Here is an 18,520-nt window from a genome sequence, read left to right as displayed (position 1 = left end):
GCAGCGGGGCTTGCTTCAAGCCATGGTTGTGAACATCCAGACCTTAATCAGCAAGGAGCATTTCTAGTCCAAGTTCGACAAAATCTACTTCAACACGTAAGACAAAATTACAATTCGTGTTGTAGAGAATGTACCTCCTCCTATACGTGTAACTTTCAAGTGGTATGCCTTGTAACTGATGAATGATCCGAGCGTGCTCCCTATTTCAAAGACAATAAGTTGCTCCAGATGCTTCATGGAACACAAAACACCGTTTGACCTGTATCACAAGAACAACGGGTCTCACCTGAGTTCTCTGTACAGGTTACTTTCAAACACACACACACACTTTGTCCTAACATCACTTATTCAATGTTTGACCCTCAGACAAAATGTTACATGCACGCGCACAATCAGACAAGTATTCACTTTAAATTATTGACGGGCATATTAACAACATTGAATTACTGCAGTGAAATATCCTGCAACAGGTTACATCGTAACAACAAGAAGTTATTTTACAAATACGCACCGTCTGCTTAACAGTGTATGTACACCGTACTATTGTTGCGTCATTCAAAACGAGTAGGCCGTTGCATGCTGGCGTCTGGGTCAAAATGTAGCAAATTCTAAATATTACGCTACAAATAATAGATCACGGCGTTTAGATCGCAACACAAGCAATCGTCATCAGGTGGGACAAGCACAGCAGCAAGAAGAAGAAACTGAACTAGGCGCCTACTTCAGTGACGTCACGCTCAAGGGCGCGGTGGACGGGGGTGGGGTGAATGCCTTGGTGGCATGACGTCACTAACAAGGCACACCTCCCCCTGGCGTTTCACGCCGATGAGGTCATGCTGAGTGGTGACGTCACAGAGCGGGGATGGAGTTTTATGTTGATTTAGATTCATTTTCCATTGCTCCCTCCCTTGGGTGCGTGGGCTCAGCTACAACAACGTGGACATTATTGTGTATACACTGTGTGTGTGTGTACACTGTGTGTATACACTGTGTCTCTGTGTGTGTGTGCCTGTGTCTCTGTGTGTGTGTGTGCCTGTGTCTGTGTGTGTGAGGGTGGCGTTTGTGCACAGACTGCCCTATATGACATCATAACAACAATCTGGACCACTGGACGGGTTCCGCAGGATTGGAAGGATGCCCTGGTGGTCCCCCTCTTTAAGAAGGGGACCGCACAGACTGTAACAGCTACAGGGGCATCTCACTCCTCAGTGTGCCAGGAAAGGTCCTGGCAAGGATTATTCAACATCGCCTTGCCAGGCACGCTGAGGAGAGGCTTGCGGAGCCCCAATGCGGTTTCAGGAAAGGGCGGTCCTGCACAGATGTCATATTTTCTGTCCGTCTGCTACAGCAGAGATGTAGGGAATTCCAACAAGACCTACATCTCTGCTTTATTGACCTGGTCAAGGTCTATGATACCATCAGTAGGCCTGGGCTCTGGGTTGTTCTTCGTGCTTTTGGAGTCCCTGACCCTCTGCTCACGATCATTAAGGACCTTCATGATGGTGAGCGGGCCCGGGTAAAAAAACTACATAGCCGGGAGTCAGAGCCATTCCCTGTACACCTTGGGGTGCGACAGGGATGTCCTCTGGCTCCCACATTATTTAACATCTATTTTGACCACGTAGTTCATGAAGCCTTCAATAGCTGTACCGGGGAATCTCCATTTGGTACAGATATAATGGAGGCTGATTGATGCCCGGGTGCGGTCAAGTGATGGCTCCCTATTGCTCAACCACGTTATGTATGCTGATGATTTGGTAATAGCTGCTCATTCAGAGGAGGAGTTGGAGACGCTGCTGCTGAGACTTTACCATCAGCCCCACCAAAACTAAGCACCTGCCTGGATATTTTGTACCATCGGACACTCCACCCCCACAACTCCCATTCGGTGATGGGGCAGTTGTGGAGAGAGTGGAGAGTTTCCCATACCTGGGCAGTGTGCTAATGACAGGCTCCAGTTTAACAGCAGACGTCTCACTCCGAATCAGTCGAGCGGCAATCTCTTTTCATCGGTTGCGTAACACTGTGTGGAATCTACCTGGTCTGTCACTCCGCACTAAGCTTCAGGTCTTCTCGGCCACGGTCATTCCCTCCCTTCTCTACGCTTGCGAAACGTGGATCCCCTTAATGGAGCATCTTCGCTGGATGGAAACATTTAGGCTGGCCTGCCTACGATCCATCCTGGGTTTAACCAGGCTGGATTGTGTGAGGAGCTCAAAAATCCTTGAAAGATCTGGGCAAGGTCCCATCGGTGAGCTCCTCTGGCAGGCAAGGCAACGTTGGCTGGGTAATGTAGCCCGCATGCCCAGCCACCGCATGCCGAAACAGCTTTTGTTCGGCTAAACGGGCGCGGCACGGGCTAGAGAAGAGATGGAGTGATGTGGTACAGGAGGACGTGGAGTTGAGTGGACTTGCCGATGACTGGTACGAGCGGTGTCAAGATCGGCCTCTGTGGAGGAGGCTCGTGAAGGACGCTATTGGGCAGTTGGAGGCAGTCCCCCTCCAACAACAACGGAGGGCGGAGGAGCGATGCTCACAACAACGAGCGGAGCGCCGGGTGGCTGAAGCACAGCAGGTTGGCACAGTAGGGGGCACAGGTGGTGCACCAGCCATTCATCTCAGACAGTCGACCCGTGGCACCTGGGTCTGCCCCGTGACCTCCTGCCCGCGGGCGTACGACACTTCACGTGGCCTCAAAGCGTCGTGCTGACGTCACCGCCACTTAGTGGCGAATGGCGGTTGTTGTTGTTGTGTCTGTGTGTGTGTCTGTATCTGTGTGTGTATCTGTGTGTCTGTGTGTGGGGTGTTTGTGGCGTGTCTGTGTGTGTGTGGTGTGTCTGTGTGTGGTGTGTGTAGTGCATGTGGCGTGTCTGTGTGTGTGTAGTGTCTCTGTGTGTAGTGTGTGGCGTGTCTGTGTGTGGTGTGTGTGGCTTGTCTGTGTGTGTGTGGTGTGTAGTGTCTCTGTGTGTGTGTGTATCTGTGTGTCTGTGTGTATCTGTGTGTGGTCCGGCAAAACAACCCCCTACCTCCTCGCGGTGCCGGACGGGCAACTCTGTCGTTGACAGCGCTGTGGGGGGAGATCCAATTTTGATTGGCTCCTCCCCTCATGGCATATGTGTCCACCACAGGGGCTAAACGGGGGCTCTAGACGGGTGCGAGGGGCTGGTAACCCCTCCACCTTCAATTAATTACCACGAAACCACGAATTAAACTGAAATATGTAACAACTAAGCTTGTGCCGGAGGCCCCGGGGGGCCAGGCGTCTATGACGTCTCCTGGCCAAACCCCAATTGGCGGAGCCAGGAGATTGAATACCTACCCTCGGGGCTACTCCAGAAACAACGAAAAGCCACTACGGGTGGCCACGTGGAATGTTCGAACGCTCACTGCAGAGGAGAGGCTGCCACTCCTCTGTCGGGAGCTGGACCGGTATCGCCTGGATCTATGCGGCATTCAGGAGGTCCGGTGGACCGGCTCTGGCTCCTGCCACCATGAGGGGTGGACAGTCCTCTACTCGGGGCAGCAGACTGCCAAACAACAGGGTGTGGGTCTTCTTTTGAACAAAAGAATGAAGGGGGCGTGGGAGCGTGGCGGTGAGGTGTGGGAAGCTGTAAGCCCCAGGCTACTTTGGGCTCGCCTTCCCATCAACCGGAGGCGAGGAATGGTGGTCGTGGTTACTTATGCCCCCACCGAAGATGAACATCCGTGGAGGGATGCAGGCAAAGCCGATGAGTCAGATGCCTTCTATGACCTCCTGTCACAGGTGCTGGCTAAAGTGGCCCCTCGGGATAGAGTCATCATGTTGGGTGACTTCAATGCCCGAGTTGGTCATGATACTGGCACCTGGTCTGGAGTGATTGGAGGGCATGGGCCAGATCAGCTCAATAACAACGGTAGGAGGCTGCTAGATTTTTGTGCAGCCCATGGGCTTGTAATTACCAACACGCTGTTCCGGCATCGGCGCATCCACACAACATCATGGATGCATGCCGGGTCCAAGCAAGAACATCTGCTGGACTACATAGTGACGGACCAGCGAATGCGAGCCCATGTCCTTGACACCAGGACCTACCGTGGAGCTGATCTGCCCTCTGACCATCGACTAGTCATCTGTAAGATGCGCCTGCCATTCTTCCACTCCGGTGGTGGGTGTACACCCAGGACCCCATTCCAACCTAAAGTGGCCTGGTCTCAGTTATCTGATGAAAGTTGCAAGCGAGAATTTCATCATCGCTTGCGGCTGGGATTGGCATCGTCCCCGACTCCTCCTGATGTCGAGGGTAAATGGGCGAGGTTTAGGACTGTGACTCATGCAGCTGCAATGGCTGCTTTGGGTACGCGGTCCAGACCTCCCCAGACACCCTGGATGACAGAGGAGTTGTTCAGGATGGTTGAGAAAAAGCGACAGGCCCACTGTCATCAGCTACAGAATCCCACGTCAGAGAATGAGGAGGCTTACCGCAGCCTTCGCTCGGAGGTTCGGAGAGCCGTGAGGCGCTGCAAGGATGGGTGGTGGTCGCGGGTTGCTGAGGAGATGGAGTCTGCCTCAGTGGCCCGTGATCACAAATCTCTATTTAACTCCATCAAAAAAGTAACCTGCAGCACCACACCTGTTACCATCAATAGGGGAAAAAACGGTGATCCAATTTCCGACCCCCAGGAACAGGTTCGCAGATTTGCTGAGCATTTCTGTGAGGTCCTGGGGAAGGGAATATCCCTCAGCCAGGAAAACATCGTGGCACAAAGTGAGGATGACCCTGCTGAGGCTGCGGTGCCTCAAATATTGGATGAAGTCACCCCCTGTGAGTGGCTGGCTGAGGTGCCATCTGCTGAGGAAGTATTGAAGGCGATCCGGAGTCTGAGACCAGGAAAGGCAGCGGGCAGAGATGATCTCCCAAGCGAAATGCTGAGGGAGGGTGGCGTTTGTGCACAGACTGCCCTATATGACATCATAACAACAGTCTGGACCGCTGGACGGGTTCCGCAGGATTGGAAGGATGCCCTGGTGGTCCCCCTTTTTAAGAAGGGGGACCGCACAGACTGTAACAACTACAGGGGCATCTCACTCCTCAGTGTGCCGGGAAAGATCCTGGCAAGGATTATTCAGCATCGCCTTGCCAGGCACGCTGAGGAGAGGCTTGCGGAGCCCCAATGCGGTTTCAGGAAAGGGCGGTCCTGCACAGATGCCATATTTTCTGTCCGTCTGCTACAGCAGAGGTGTAGCGAATTCCAACAAGACCTACATCTCTGCTTTATTGACCTGGTCAAGGCCTATGATACCATCAGTAGGCCTGGGCTCTGGGTCGTTCTTCGTGCTTTTGGAGTCCCTGACCCTCTGCTCACGATCATTAAGGACCTTCATGATGGTGAGCGGGCCCGGGTAAAACTACGTGGCCGGGAGTCAGAGCCATTCCCTGTACACCTTGGGGTGCGACAGGGATGTCCTCTGGCTCCCACATTATTTAACATCTATTTTGACCACGTAGTTCGTGAAGCCTTCAATAGCTGTACCGGGGGAATCTCCATATGGTACAGATATAATGGGAGGCTAATCGATGCCCGGGTGCGGTCAAGGGATGGCTCCCGATTGCTCAACCACGTTATGTATGCTGATGACTTGGTAATAGCTGCTCAGTCAGAGGAGGAGTTGGAGACGCTGCTGCTGAGACTGGAGCGTGCCACTAAGAGGTGGGGCCTTACCATCAGCCCCACCAAAACTAAGCACCTGCCTGGGTATTTTGTACCATCGGACACTCCACCCCCACAACTCCCAATCGGTGATGGGGCAGTTGTGGAGAGAGTGGAGAGTTTCCCATACCTGGGCAGTGTGCTTATGACTGGCTCCAGTTTAACAGCAGAGGTCTCACTCCGAATCAGTCGAGCGGCAATATCTTTTCATCGGTTGCGTAACGCTGTGTGGAAGCTACCTGGTCTGTCGCTCCGCACTAAGCTTCAGGTCTTCTCGGCCACGGTCATTCCCTCCCTTCTCTACGCTTGCGAAACGTGGACCCCCCTAATGGAACATCTTCGCCGGTTAGAAACATTTAGGCTGGCCTGCCTACGATCCATCCTGGGTTTAACCAGACTGGATTGTGTGAGGAGCTCACAAATCCTTGAAAGATCTGGGCAGGGTCCCATCGGTGAGCTCCTCCGGCAGGCAAGGCTGCGATGGCTGGGTCATGTAGCCCGCATGCCCAGCCACCGCATGCCGAAACAGCTTTTGTTTGGCCGGATTGAGGGGGCTAAGCGGGCGCGGCACGGGCTAGAGAAGAGATGGAGCGATGTGGTACAGGAGGACGTGGAGCTGAGTGGACTTGCCGATGACTGGTACCAGCGGTGTCAAGATCGGCCTCTGTGGAGGAGGCTCGTGAAGGATGCTACTGGGCAGTTGGAGGCAGTCGCCCTCCAACAACAACGGAGGGCGGAGGAGCGACGCTCACAACAACGAGCGGAGCGCCGGGTGGCTAAAGCACAGCAGGTTGGCACAGTAGGGGGTACAGGTGGTGCATCAGCCAGTCATCTCAGTCAGTCGACCCGTGGCACCTGGGTCTGCCCCGTGACCTCCTGCCAGCGGGCGTTCGACACTTCACGTGGCCTCAGGGTGCACATAGCCTGGCACAAGCGTCGTGGTGACGTCACCGCCACTTAGTGGCGAATGGCGGTTGTTGTTGTTGTTGTATCTGTGTGTGGTGTGTGTGGTGTGTGTGGCGTGTCTGTGTGTGTGTAGTGTGTGTGGCGTGTCTGTGTGTGTGTAGTGTCTGTGTAGTGCGTGTGGTGTGTGTGGCGTGTCTGTGTGTGTGTGGTGTGTGTGTAGTGTCTCTGTGTGGTGTGTGTCTCTGTCTGTGTGTGTAGTGTCTCTGTGTGTCTCTGTGTTTCTGTGTAACCGGTCCTGGGACTCACCGAGGTCTTCTCTGCAGGCTCCACCGCCACTATTTGGTGCTCGCAAAGTGGCAGTGGTCCCCCCACCACGGGGGGGGGGGACAGTGGGGGGGGGGGCTCTGGGAGTTTGTTGCCAATTTTCGCGTTCCATCTCCCCGAGGACGCGAGGCTTGCGGAGCCCCCGGGGGTGGAAATCCCGCGGCGTTTTTCTCTCTCCACTGGGCAGCCCCCTTGCCAGGAAGGTCGACTGGACGGTAATGCATGCAGGGTCCCTCCCCCCCTACCGCACTGGCAAATAACATAAACCCATAACACAACATCGCTTAATAGCTTATTGTTACATCTCTCGTCATCAGAGGACAAGGCGCGTGATGTTGAATTGTGTTTATTTAAATGTTGTGTATGTAACCTTGAAATGGATTTGATGTTGCCTGCGGGCAGAGTCGCAGCACCCTTAAAAACAAATTAGCTCAATGACTCTTCAGATTTGAAGCTGTCGTGACTGAAAGGATTCATACTCTTTGGTTTTGTCGGTAAAGTCACGTAGGTGAAAAAATAAATAAAATAAATGAAAACTAAATTTAGTTTTAATTTCAAAATAAATAAAATAAAAGAAAACTAAATGTAGTTTTCATTTATTTTATTTTATTTATTTGAAAACTAAATGTAGTTTTCATTTATTTTATTTATTTTGTACGTACGTGACTTTACCGAAAAAACCAAAGAGTATAGCTCAATGACCTTTACTCGGGAACCAATTTATTATTCTGACTTCAGAACTGTCCATGGCAGGAAAATCAAGGGAGGCAGGGAGGGTAGGAGGGGGAGTGGGAGGGAGGAGGAGAGTCCTACTAAATCCGAATTTTCCATCTCCCGTGGTGGCACGCAAGCCAGAGAGATTAGGAACCGTGTCGTATTTGGATCAATTAAAATGGACAGGAGTCAACAAGATACACCGCTCACTCTCACCGGGGCTAGGGCCTCAACTTGGCCGTTTGAGCTGCGTGTCTCCGAATCAATCAATCATTCGTGAGTTCACATTCCAGCCATGGGCAACTCGACCTCATCATTGTGGGCATAATTTTACACGACATCATTGGTAGCTTTGATTGCCCGTGTGTCTGCGAGTCAGTGTTGGTCGTCATGTTGGTCGTACAGAGCCGAGTAAGGGCACATTCTGACCGGTACTATTGATGGGCTATATCTGACCTACGACCTACGACCCAAGTCAAAACAAGTGAGCACAATCGGTGTCCGTGATAACGATGGGCATTGAGAGTTAAAGTTGCCGTTTCTGCTGCTGCTGCCGACGACGACGATGATGAGTTAACGATGATGATGCATAATCGATGTTTGGGCGAGGTCACTTCATGACGATGAACCCTTCAAAATTGCCATCGTAAAAACCCCCCCACCCACAGCCACACAGACGCAGGTGTCACGTGTGCGAGCGCTTTCACGATCGTTCGGCGGCGACCGATGTGCACGTGACCCGCGATGCGGGCCACGTGCGGGCGGCAGCGATGGGGAGGTGGATCACCGCACGAACGCTGCGAAACTCCCTCGCCCGTGAGCGCCGAGGAGGCGCCCATAACCCCTGGCTCGCCAGCAGAAGGCGGTGCAGCAATCGGGGATTAACCGCCATGCCTTTTGGCTGCTGTCCGTTCGTATAAAAATGCTGCGCGCGTTGAGCTTTTGATCGCACCGTACGTAGCCAACCGTGCAAAATCAGAGGCGTGGGTGGAGTGTTTCCCCCCTCGCGCAAGGAGCGGCTTTTCTCCGGGTGCTCAGGTTTCCTCCTACGCTTGTTCACACGACTCATTCATTGGCTGACAATATCCTGCGATTAAAAATAAATGAAAAACCCAAATGTCGAAGGTGCCCTACTAAGTGGAGAGTCCCCGTGACACTGCGTAACTTCCTGGATAATGAAATTATCATCATTTACACTCCGCACCCAGTTGGGTTTTTTTTGCTGTCGTCTGACGTACCGATTTGGGGAGGCATCACGCGCGTGCAGGGGCAGAGCCACAGGGGGGGGGCTGGGAGGGCCTAGCCCCCCCTGAAAGTTTGGGAAAGTCGGTCATCGGGGTAACCGGATATGCGGCTGCTGCAAAATGCTGCAGGCTGCCACCTTGTGCTGCCCTGCAGGCTGCCACCTTGTGTGCTGCCCTGCAGGCTGCCACCTTGTGTGCTGCCCTGCAGGCTGCCACCTTGTGTGCTGCCCTGCAGGCTGCTTGAGCAGCAGCCTTTCGAACTTATCGAACTTATCGGCCACGTCAGCGGCTCCGGCCTATTAATAAACTCCGCGTTCAAATCCAATAAAATTTGTTTCATACATTTGTGGCGCCCATTGGAAAACATAAACTGGATATCTCAGAATGTTGAAGTCAACAACCCCCCAAGCTCAAAATCCTGGCTCCGCCCCTGCACGTGTGCACAGACGGAGGGGAAACTCGCGAATGTTGCGCGATTCTAGTTTATCGATAATGAAACTGTTCCAGTGGGATAAGGCGTTGCTGGAGAGCGTTACGGGATCCATGAGTACGCCCACTCCCTACCCCCCCCGTTTGGTTATCATTTGCAATCGATGCAGAACTAGTGCACCACTATACGCCATCATGAACACTACAGCCGACTTAATCGAGACCCAAAACGCACAGAAATTACCGTGATACTCTGATTTAACGTCGCTTCGCAAATTAGGTGGTCACTTTATTAACATCGCCACCCGATTTGCGTCGCCTCAACCCCCACACTCACGTCGCTGACAGCATAACCGTTCGTCCTCTCTCGTTATCCATCGCCTCTCAGCCCCTTCGCCTCCACCACCACCACCTACTACCACCATCACCACTTATTACTACCACCACTACCACCACCACCTACTACTACCACTACCACCACCACCATCACACTATCAATCGCTTCGGTATAACGCCGTTTCGATACTCAGGAACGCATCCCCGACGTCCACACACACACACAGATAGACACACAGAAAATTACTTTTATAGGCAAGGTTGTCTACAAGTGTAGCGTGAAGTGTATACAGTGCAACGCGGCTCAGTGAAGGGTATGACGGATGCTGCAGGGGCGGCTCCCTAAACAACTTTGTAGGGGTCACCGAACCACACTGTGAATCCTCAGTGTGCCGAGTGAATGTTTCTAACATTTGGCAAAACGCGGCGTTAACAAGAACGGAGTTAAAAGGAACAACAAGGCCACTTAGTCACTAACCCCATTAAAGTGGTGATGGTCAAAAACAACGGTGCTTCTGCATTGTGGAAATTCACCACGTGCGGATGTTGGCAAGTGTATAGCAGGGTAGTGAAGTGTAGCGTATCAAAGTGTAGCGTTTGTAGTAGTGTAATGTATAGTGTAACGTGGCTCGTAGCGATGGGCATGCTGGATGCCGTGGTGCCCCAAACAAACTTCGTGGGGGTCACCAAACACCCGCAGGACCCAGGGCTGAAACCAGATGGAGTCCGATTTCAGCCGAGGCCACCCCTTGACTGCGGCTTGAGGCTACTTGCACAAGAATTGATCGGTCCATGGGCACAGCTTGCAATCGACGTTCCAGTGGAGTTGTTCCTTGCATCCGCATTGCTTCTCCACCGTGACTGGGGGGGGGGGGGGACGGCACGGGGCGAGAGTGCGAAACGAACGCGAGAACCGTCGTCGTTTTGACCTCGAGATTTTTTTCATCGCAATTTTGCGATCGCCGTTGACGTCGCCGTCTCCGTGCCGGCGTTGCTTGGGTCGCTGTCCTAGCCCAAGTTTTTGATTCTATCCTAGCCCAAGTTTTTGTTTCTATCCTAGCCCAAGTTTTTGTTTCTCTCCTAGCCCAAGTTTTTGTTTCTATCCTAGCCCATGTTTTTGTTTCTATCCTAGCCCAAGTTTTTGTTTCTATCCTAGCCCAAGCGCTGTATATGCTGGTCATTGCGAAGTACCGTAGGATATGAAAGTATGTTATCTGCACGATGCGCCCTAATCAAAAAAAGAACGAAGGCAAGTTTTCCGAGGGACATTACAGTAGTGTAGAATAGTGTAGAGTGGTGTATAGTTGTATAGTGTAGCATGCAGCATAGTGTATAGTGTGTGATGTATAGTGTAGTCGTGCATTGCAGTGTATAGTGTGCGTGCTGAACTTCTTCACACGGTACATAGCTAACCATGCTCAGGAGGTGCGGGGGAAGGACAAACACTAAAAGTGCTTCTAAAGAAGAGCTTTAAATCTAAGCGCCTCCTAATATCGGAAGAGCATTCCAGACGGCCGCAGAAGCACATCCGAGAGCGCTGCACAATGATGCGGTGACCACCGTCTTTGTTCGATGGCCGAGCCAAAAAGCCGCTGCTACCAAGATGACCGGAGTTTGTTCCAACGGTTCACACTCCTGGACGAGATCATTTTTTTTACCATGGTTTATTTGTGGAAAGCCGAGTGGCTGACTCTGTTTCAGATCGCGGGCTCCCAATTCTGTGTTTCGGCCGTCCGTAATTTCAACAATAAAGCTGCTATGTTTGAGTTGTACATTTTTGCTCGATACCAGATTAGAAAAATTCACAAAATGTCCTTTCACTGAAATGTGACACACATGTAGAGAGAGAGACAGCAGAGGTTGTGGGTTCGATGCCGGCCCCTGCTGCTGCATATTTGGAGTCTGCGTCTCATCATCATCACGGTGGCTAGTAGATGTTAACTATCTCGCCTGATATGCAGGGGTCGTGGGTTCAATCCCAACTCTGACAATGACTGCTGCTGTATGTTTGGAGCGTTTCAGATCGGCCTTGTGCTCGCGGATCTGGTCAGAGACGTGACGTTTCGTTTACCCAACGTAACAATCACCACATGTGCAACTTCGTTTGTAGACTCCAGGGTATTGCAGGTCAGGAATGACATCCTTCACAGATGGGATTAGATCACGGATTTTGTGTAATATGAAATAGTTGCCGCTTATTAATGAATAGTTTTAGTTTATTTTCGGGGAGGGGAGGGGGGGGGTGGGTGGGGTGAGGTGCGCACCTTGAGAGGTGTCGTATCCTCTGTCACAGCACGTGACACAGCGTCCCTCGGTGGCCCCCTCCGAGGTGACGCTGCACTGCGGCCCCACCGTGGCGGGGACGCCGTGAGTCTCGTTGCGCTCGCAATACTCCGGGCTGGCGTTCACGTGAACCAGGTCGCTCGCCGTGGGCGCCGTCAACCGCTCGTTCACTGCCTCCAGACGCCGGCGGGGCCAGTGGACGGCGCCGCCCCTGCCGCCGTTGGCGCCTCCGGCACCGCCCCCACCGTTGTGGCTCACCAGCTGCACGGCGGAACTTCTGTCGTACTTTTCCTGCGGCAACCATCATCGTCGTCATCAGGGGATGTGGTGGTTGTTGAGTGAATGCGGGGAGCTCCCTTAGCTGTGAGGGACCCCCCCCTCCCCCACCCCCCACCCCCGTCTGTAACCCTCCTATGGATTCATCCTCACTCTTGGTTCTTTCGGTAAAGTCACGTAGGTAAAGAAAATAAAAGATCAAAAAATGTAATCACGACGTTTCGATTGCAACACAAACAATCATCATCAGGTGTGACAACCACAGCAAGAACATTTTACTGAAGTGGGAGAGAAACCGGAGTCAAGGGGTTTATACTGGCCATGGTAGGGGGGGGGGGAGTGGGCGGGGCTGTAGGTGCGGGAGGAGGGGCCAGTGGAGAGAGAGCCACGCATCTACAACGATTGCTGCCAACACGGATGGTGGCACTCGCAACAAAATAGCCGCACTGCCAAGCGCTGACGATGTAATTAACTCTGTAAAATAAACTAGTATCCAGTAAATAAGAGGGAACAACTATGGACTGTTAAATTTTACTTGGTTAATAACACATTTTAATGATTGCTCAGTTTGTATCTGTCCTCTGGGTTGAAGTTATGTCTGTGTTTGTATATCTGGATGGCTTCATGAACAAATCTTTGATGGTAGCCAGACGGCTTGCAGAGCACTTTGATCTCGGAGAAAACAATATCATGGGAGCCCACGGCGTTGTAGCAGTGATCAGCCACGGCGGAAAAGTTAGTCCTGCCGTGTTTCAAATCTCGCGGATACGGTCTGAGACATGACATTTCGTTTCCCCAATGTAACAATCGAAACAAATGCAACTCAGTTTGTAAACTCCAGGGTATTGCATGTCAGGAATGACATCCTTCACAGATGGGATTAGATCAGGGATTGTGTACTGTACTGAATCGGACCTGGATCTTGTGCTTGTTTTTAAGATTTTGGAAATCTTTTTGGTAACGCCTGCTATGTATGGTGACGTGATGGCTCCCCCACCCCCACCATGCCCAGTATAAACCCCTTGACTCCGGCTTCTTTCCCACTTCAGTAAAATTTCTTGCTGTGGTTGTCACACCTGATGATGATTGCTTGTGTTGCAATCGAAACGTCGTGATTTTTAAAATATTTTTATTTTTTATTTTCTTTACCTCCGTGACTTTACCGAAAGATCCTTGCGGTCATGAAACTTCAAATCTAGAAGGCTTCATCCTCATCACTCCCACCCCACACTCACCTCCTCTGGGTGCAGTCTCATCACCTGCAGCCGTGAGCTCACCTTCAGAAAGTTCCCAACGCTGCGAAAGTCGGCGAGCTGCTGCCAGCAGATTTTCAGCATGCAGGTGCCAAATAACACGTGGCACTTGCAGTCCATGTACGCCAGATTGTACACCGCCTGCAGCACCACCACCACCACCGTCATCATCGTCACCACCACCACCACACTCACCGCCACCATCATAATCGCCACTACCAACCGCCGTTCGCTAACAAGTGGCGGTGACGTCACGACGGCACCTGTGCCTGCGTCCGGGGATGGAATTCCTTTCCAGCTCAGACCCAGCGTGCCCTTCGCCACAAACATCACCTCTTGCTGTGTGTAACGGCTCTCTCGCTGCTCCAGCAGTTCAACTGCTGGGTTATGTTTTTTCGCCCTAAAGACGACCGCTTTGTGGTGTTGCGATCAAAACGGCATGGACGTTTTATTTTTTCTCCCTCCGTGACGACTTTACCGAAAGAACCCAAAGGGGTGTGGATTCCTGCAGTCGCGAAAGCTTCAAATCAAGATTCATGCATAACAATAATCTTAAATGTAAGAACTGTATCCTGCGACCAGACGTTATTGTACTTGAAACATAAACCGGTAAAATTTTGATTTAAAGCTTTCGTGATTGCAGGGATTCATATTCTTGGTTCTTTCGGTAAAGTCACGTAGAAGGGAAACAATAAAAAAATATATATAAACCTATAAAATTTTCACGACGTTTTGACTGCAACACAAGCAATCATCAGGTGTGGTTTTTTTTTCTTCAAATTTTGATGATGATTGTTTGTGTTGCAGTCGAAACGTCATGAGAATTTTAATGTTCATATTATTATTTTTTATTATTTTATTGTTTCCCTTCTACGTGACTTCACCGAAAGAACCAAGAATATAACCGGTGAAAGTTAAAGCGAGAATCATTGCATCAATCAAGATTGGTAATACAACCCGAGCCGACAAAGCCGAACCTAATTTGCATTGATCGCATAAAATAACTTTTTTCCATTACATTTGTTTTTTTAATGACAATACACACACATGCACAACCCACCCGTTCACCCACTCACCAGCCGGCCGGCCTCGTTGTTGTGCAAATTCAACGCCAAAGACTCCCCTCCTTGCCCGCTGCCACGATTGCGATCGCCCGCATCCACGAACCACTTGGCGAATTGGTATCCGTATTCGACGTCGTCTCCGGAGCCGCCCCGCCGAGCACCCGGCGGTAGCTTCATGGCGTGGGGAACGACCCAGGAGCAACCGCCCTGCAGGGCCCCCTGGCGGCAGGCGCGCGCCACTGCGTGGGCCACTCCGGCGGCGGTGACGGCGGAGACGAACGCGGCCTCGCGCGAGCCTGAGGAGACTCCCGGGGGGGCGTCGTGCGTGAAGCCCGCCCCGTCAGCTGGAGACGGTGCGGCCAGACCGGTGTGGGAAGGGGTTTTGGGGGAGAACACGCCAAGCAGGTGGTAGGGAAAACGTCGCCTATTTAGAGACAGACCCCTCTCACGGGATTTGCCCGGGGACCGAACAATGGGCTCCACGGCCCTGCGAAAGGAGAGCCCCCGAATCGGCGGCGTGGGGGCGCGCAGCTCAGAAGCGGCAGCAGCATGAGCGGCTGGGGAGAGCTCCCACCCTCAAGGACCGACACAAGTGGGGACCAGGGGGATCGTCGCCGCGGGTAGGAGCCGAGCGCCGTCTCCAACTCCGCGGAATAGATCTCGGGACAGGGAAACGATCAGGTGACGGGTATTACGATTGCTGCGTTTATAGCGGCCGACCTGGGGAGCGAACCAGGGCCGGTGGGACGTCTGGGACCCCCAAGAGGCGTGCCAGGAGCGTCAAGAGCAGTGAAGCGAGCGAGCCGCAGCCTGGCACTGGCCCAGAGCGAAGGCGGTTGTCATCGGGTTAACGGGGCGGCCGCTTGGGCCGCCCGCGGACATCTCCCGCTGCCCGAGGACGGGAACTCTGTGAAGCAGAGTCGCGTAGGGGAGGGGGAAACCCCTGGAGGAGGAACGCGGGAACTCCGAAGCAGAGTCGCGTAGGGGAGGGAGGTGGGCGACCCCCCCCTTTCCCCCCCCCAAAAAAGCTTCTGTGTGCGTGTCTCGGGGAACCGGTCGGGGACCTTAAGTGCGAGTGGATGTGGCGGGCTCGCTCTGACCCCTTACCCGACTTGGCCACGGGGTCCAGCGCGTCCTCCGCGCCAGGCACGGTGCAGTTCCACCGTTTGCCCTGGAACTGGTGCCGGCACTCGGACAGCGCCAGGTGGACGCCCTCGGCCACGTGCGCCATGTGGTCCCGGTGCCGCAGGCATATTCTGCGCTGTGCGGGGGACAGCCCCGGCACCCAAATGCACAGCGGCCGATACTCGGAGGGGTCAAAGTTGGGGGCCCACAGTGCGAGCGACCTGCAGAGGGATGGGGGCGGAAGTCACGGTGGACGGGGGATGTTGACTACCTCGCCTGGTACGCAGGCAGTTGTGGGTTCGATCCCAACCCCTTAAAAAATGCCTACTGCTGCATGTACGTTTGGAGTTTGCATGTCTCTCCCCGTGGTTGCGTGGATTTATCTCCAGGTCCCTCTGGTTTTAGAATCAACGTCTCTACGCGTTTGGAGTGATTTGGCTGCTGCTATAAATCACCACGTGATGATGATATCGGCCACTTGCTTGAGCTATAAAGTGCGATAGCCAGGCCTCTCCTGAAAAAGTGCTACATGATAAAAAGTTAAATAGAGCAAATATCTGTGGAATTTCTACAGGTTTGTAAATTTGAATATTACGCGATGTACACACACACACGAGTTATTCTTCTCTGAAGTTGTGTAGTGACACAGCGCCGACCGCTGTCCAGCGGCGGCAACTGCTGTGGACAGCGAGTGCACTCACGCCGTCGAGAGTCTACACACGGCCGCTGCGTGCCGGCAGGGCGGAGGAACCGGGGCAAGGGTCATGGAAGACCTCACAGGGAGGGAGGCCCCTGGAACCCTCTGGTTGGTTTGAGAAGGGAGGTGAGGCCAGGGACGGGGCCAGGGCGGGGCAAGGGGCAATATAAAAGCAGCGGTGAGAGCGCTCCGGGCTGCCGGTACTGGGAATGGACTCTTCTTCTCATTGTCGCCTTCACCGGTAATTGTGCGGCCGGACAGCGGTTGGTCGTCTCGGTCGACGCAACGCGGTTCAGGGTCGTGTCTGGGCCGCGGCTGTACGGCAGCGTGGTCGAGAGAGAGAGAGAGGCCGGAGTTGGTGTAACGGAAATAAGAGACGGTGCCTCCTGCGACTGCATCGTCTCCGACTGTGCGTGTGCGTGCCGCACGCCGGAGGAGGATGCTACATGGGCGCAGGATGGGAAACAAGCGATTGTCTTTTAGCGCGCAAGACCCCGGCCGAGCCAAGTGGCTCTTTCCTCAGCGGCGACCTGGCGATCATCACGCTGACACTTACAGCAGTAGGCAAACACTCTCAACGCGTGCTTCTAAATGTGGAGGGAATAATCGGAGGACCCCGGAATAAAAATTCTTAAGACGACCACGGGGAAAACATAGCAACTCCAAATATACGGCATGTGTCAAGGTCGCGATTGAACCCACGACCTCCTGCATAACAGCCGAGGTCGTCAACATCTCCTAGCCGCCATGGTGCACCAATATACCGCGCTAGATACTGTATATGTGATGTATATACACGCACACGATAAAAAAAAAATCCCGTACAACAACCGTATGGGGTGTGCAAAATAGAGGCAAGGTAAGAAGGTTGCTCAAATCGACGTCGAAACTTGTGAGCTCTCATCGCAGCAGTGAGGACGAAGACAGCGGCGGTGGCGGCGGCTTGCGGTCACCACAAAGAGGCGCTGGCGACTGCCCGCAGCTGTGCCAAGGCGCAGAGCCCCAGCGGGAACCAGCCCACACGTCGCAGGGGACCCATCGCAATCCTCGTGGTCAGCGGCGCTGCGCAGAAGAGAAGCGGCCCGGTGGTGACGATGTTAACTCCCTCGCCTGGTACGCAAGAGGTCGTGGGTTAGACCCTGACGATGCCCGCTGCCGTATGTTTTGAGTTTTCACGTCTCGCTCATCATCATCATCACCACGGTGGCTGGGAGATGATCGAACCCACGACCGCTTGCGAACCAGGCGAGGGAGTTAACATCTCCTAGCCACCGTGATCGTGACCAACTCGACTGCCGTCACTCTGGTGGGCTCTGCAGCCGACCAACCTCATAACCACGTCGTGCAGTGAATGTATCCAGTCGGGTAGAGACCCCTCCTGCCTGCAACACCGGCAATGTGTTACACACACAGACAAAGTGTTATACACACACAAAGTGTTATACCCAATGTTACACACACAAAGTGTTACACACAATGTTACACACACAAAGTGTTATACACACACAAAGTGTTATACACACACAGACAAAGTGTTATACACACACACAAAGTGTTATATATACACACACAAAGTGTTATACACACACAAAGTGTTATATACACACACACACAAAGTGTTATATATACACACACAGAAAGTGTTATACACACATTGACAATGTGTTATATACCAGGTGGGGGGCTTAAAAAAAAAACCTCAGTTCTCAAACAATCCGTCTTAACCCTGCAAATCCCAAACGGTCTGCATGGCTGTGCTGCTGCTGCCGTTTTATCTGCTTGTGGGATTTGCGAGAGAGTCTGAGATGGGGTTTGGGAGGGGTTGGTGTCAGAAGGCATGCGGAGGAATGAACGGAAGAGGGAGGAGGAGGAGGAGGAGTGACCCGTTTAAAGGTCACAGAGGTAAGGGTCAACGAGAGGGCTGCGTGCAGTCAGTCGGTAAATCCCCTGCGGTGTCTCAATCTTTGCGAGGTAAAATGGAAAAGTAACATTTATTTTTTGTATCCATGACATTCCAAAACGCTAAAACGCTCGCTCAGATTGCGACGGCAGGGCTGAGGACGCATTTTGCAAGTGACCCATCACTGCAATTCTGCAGCATATGAGTGTGCAACATGAGTGTTGTTGTTTTTTAAAATCTGTAATTGTGGAATGCTGTGATGTCTGCTGCCCAAGTCATTG

At 52.7% G+C, this 18,520-nt stretch overlaps 1 protein-coding gene across 1 annotated transcript; it reads right to left on the bottom strand.

The window, feature by feature from the left end:
• Positions 1-9,869: 9,869 nt before the first annotated feature.
• LOC116937884 (protein Wnt-5b-like) lies at positions 9,870-15,748 on the bottom strand. Its single transcript, XM_076063171.1, has 5 exons — positions 15,625-15,748; positions 14,530-15,092; positions 13,478-13,594; positions 11,906-12,215; positions 9,870-10,502 (listed from the first exon to the last, which is right to left on the bottom strand). The coding sequence occupies exons 1-5, from the start codon at positions 15,746-15,748 to the stop codon at positions 10,408-10,410; spliced, it is 1,209 nt and encodes a 402-aa protein (XP_075919286.1). The 3' UTR covers positions 9,870-10,407.
• Between the last annotated feature and the right edge of the window lie 2,772 nt (positions 15,749-18,520).

Source organism: Petromyzon marinus, unplaced genomic scaffold (assembly GCF_048934315.1).
Source record: "Petromyzon marinus isolate PM22_M1 ecotype Great Lakes invasive population unplaced genomic scaffold, UKy_Petmar_22M1.pri1.0 PM_G_Scaffold_9, whole genome shotgun sequence".
NCBI lineage: Eukaryota > Metazoa > Chordata > Hyperoartia > Petromyzontiformes > Petromyzontidae > Petromyzon > Petromyzon marinus.
The sequence above is the reverse complement of the archived record's forward strand: the minus strand, read 5'-3'. Positions and strand labels throughout refer to the sequence as shown.

Excerpts from the sequence above, each read along its gene's own strand:
- LOC116937884 (XM_076063171.1), bottom strand. The coding sequence starts at position 15,748 with ATGGCGCACGTGGCCGAGGGCGTCCACCTGGCGCTGTCCGAGTGCCGG. Across the intron at positions 15,093-15,624 it reads GGACCCCGTGGCCAAGTCGG|GGTGGGAGCTCTCCCCAGCC; the intron begins GTAAGGGGTCAG and ends TCGGTCCTTGAG. Across the intron at positions 12,216-13,477 it reads GCGTTGGGAACTTTCTGAAG|GAAAAGTACGACAGAAGTTC; the intron begins GTGAGCTCACGG and ends TGGTTGCCGCAG.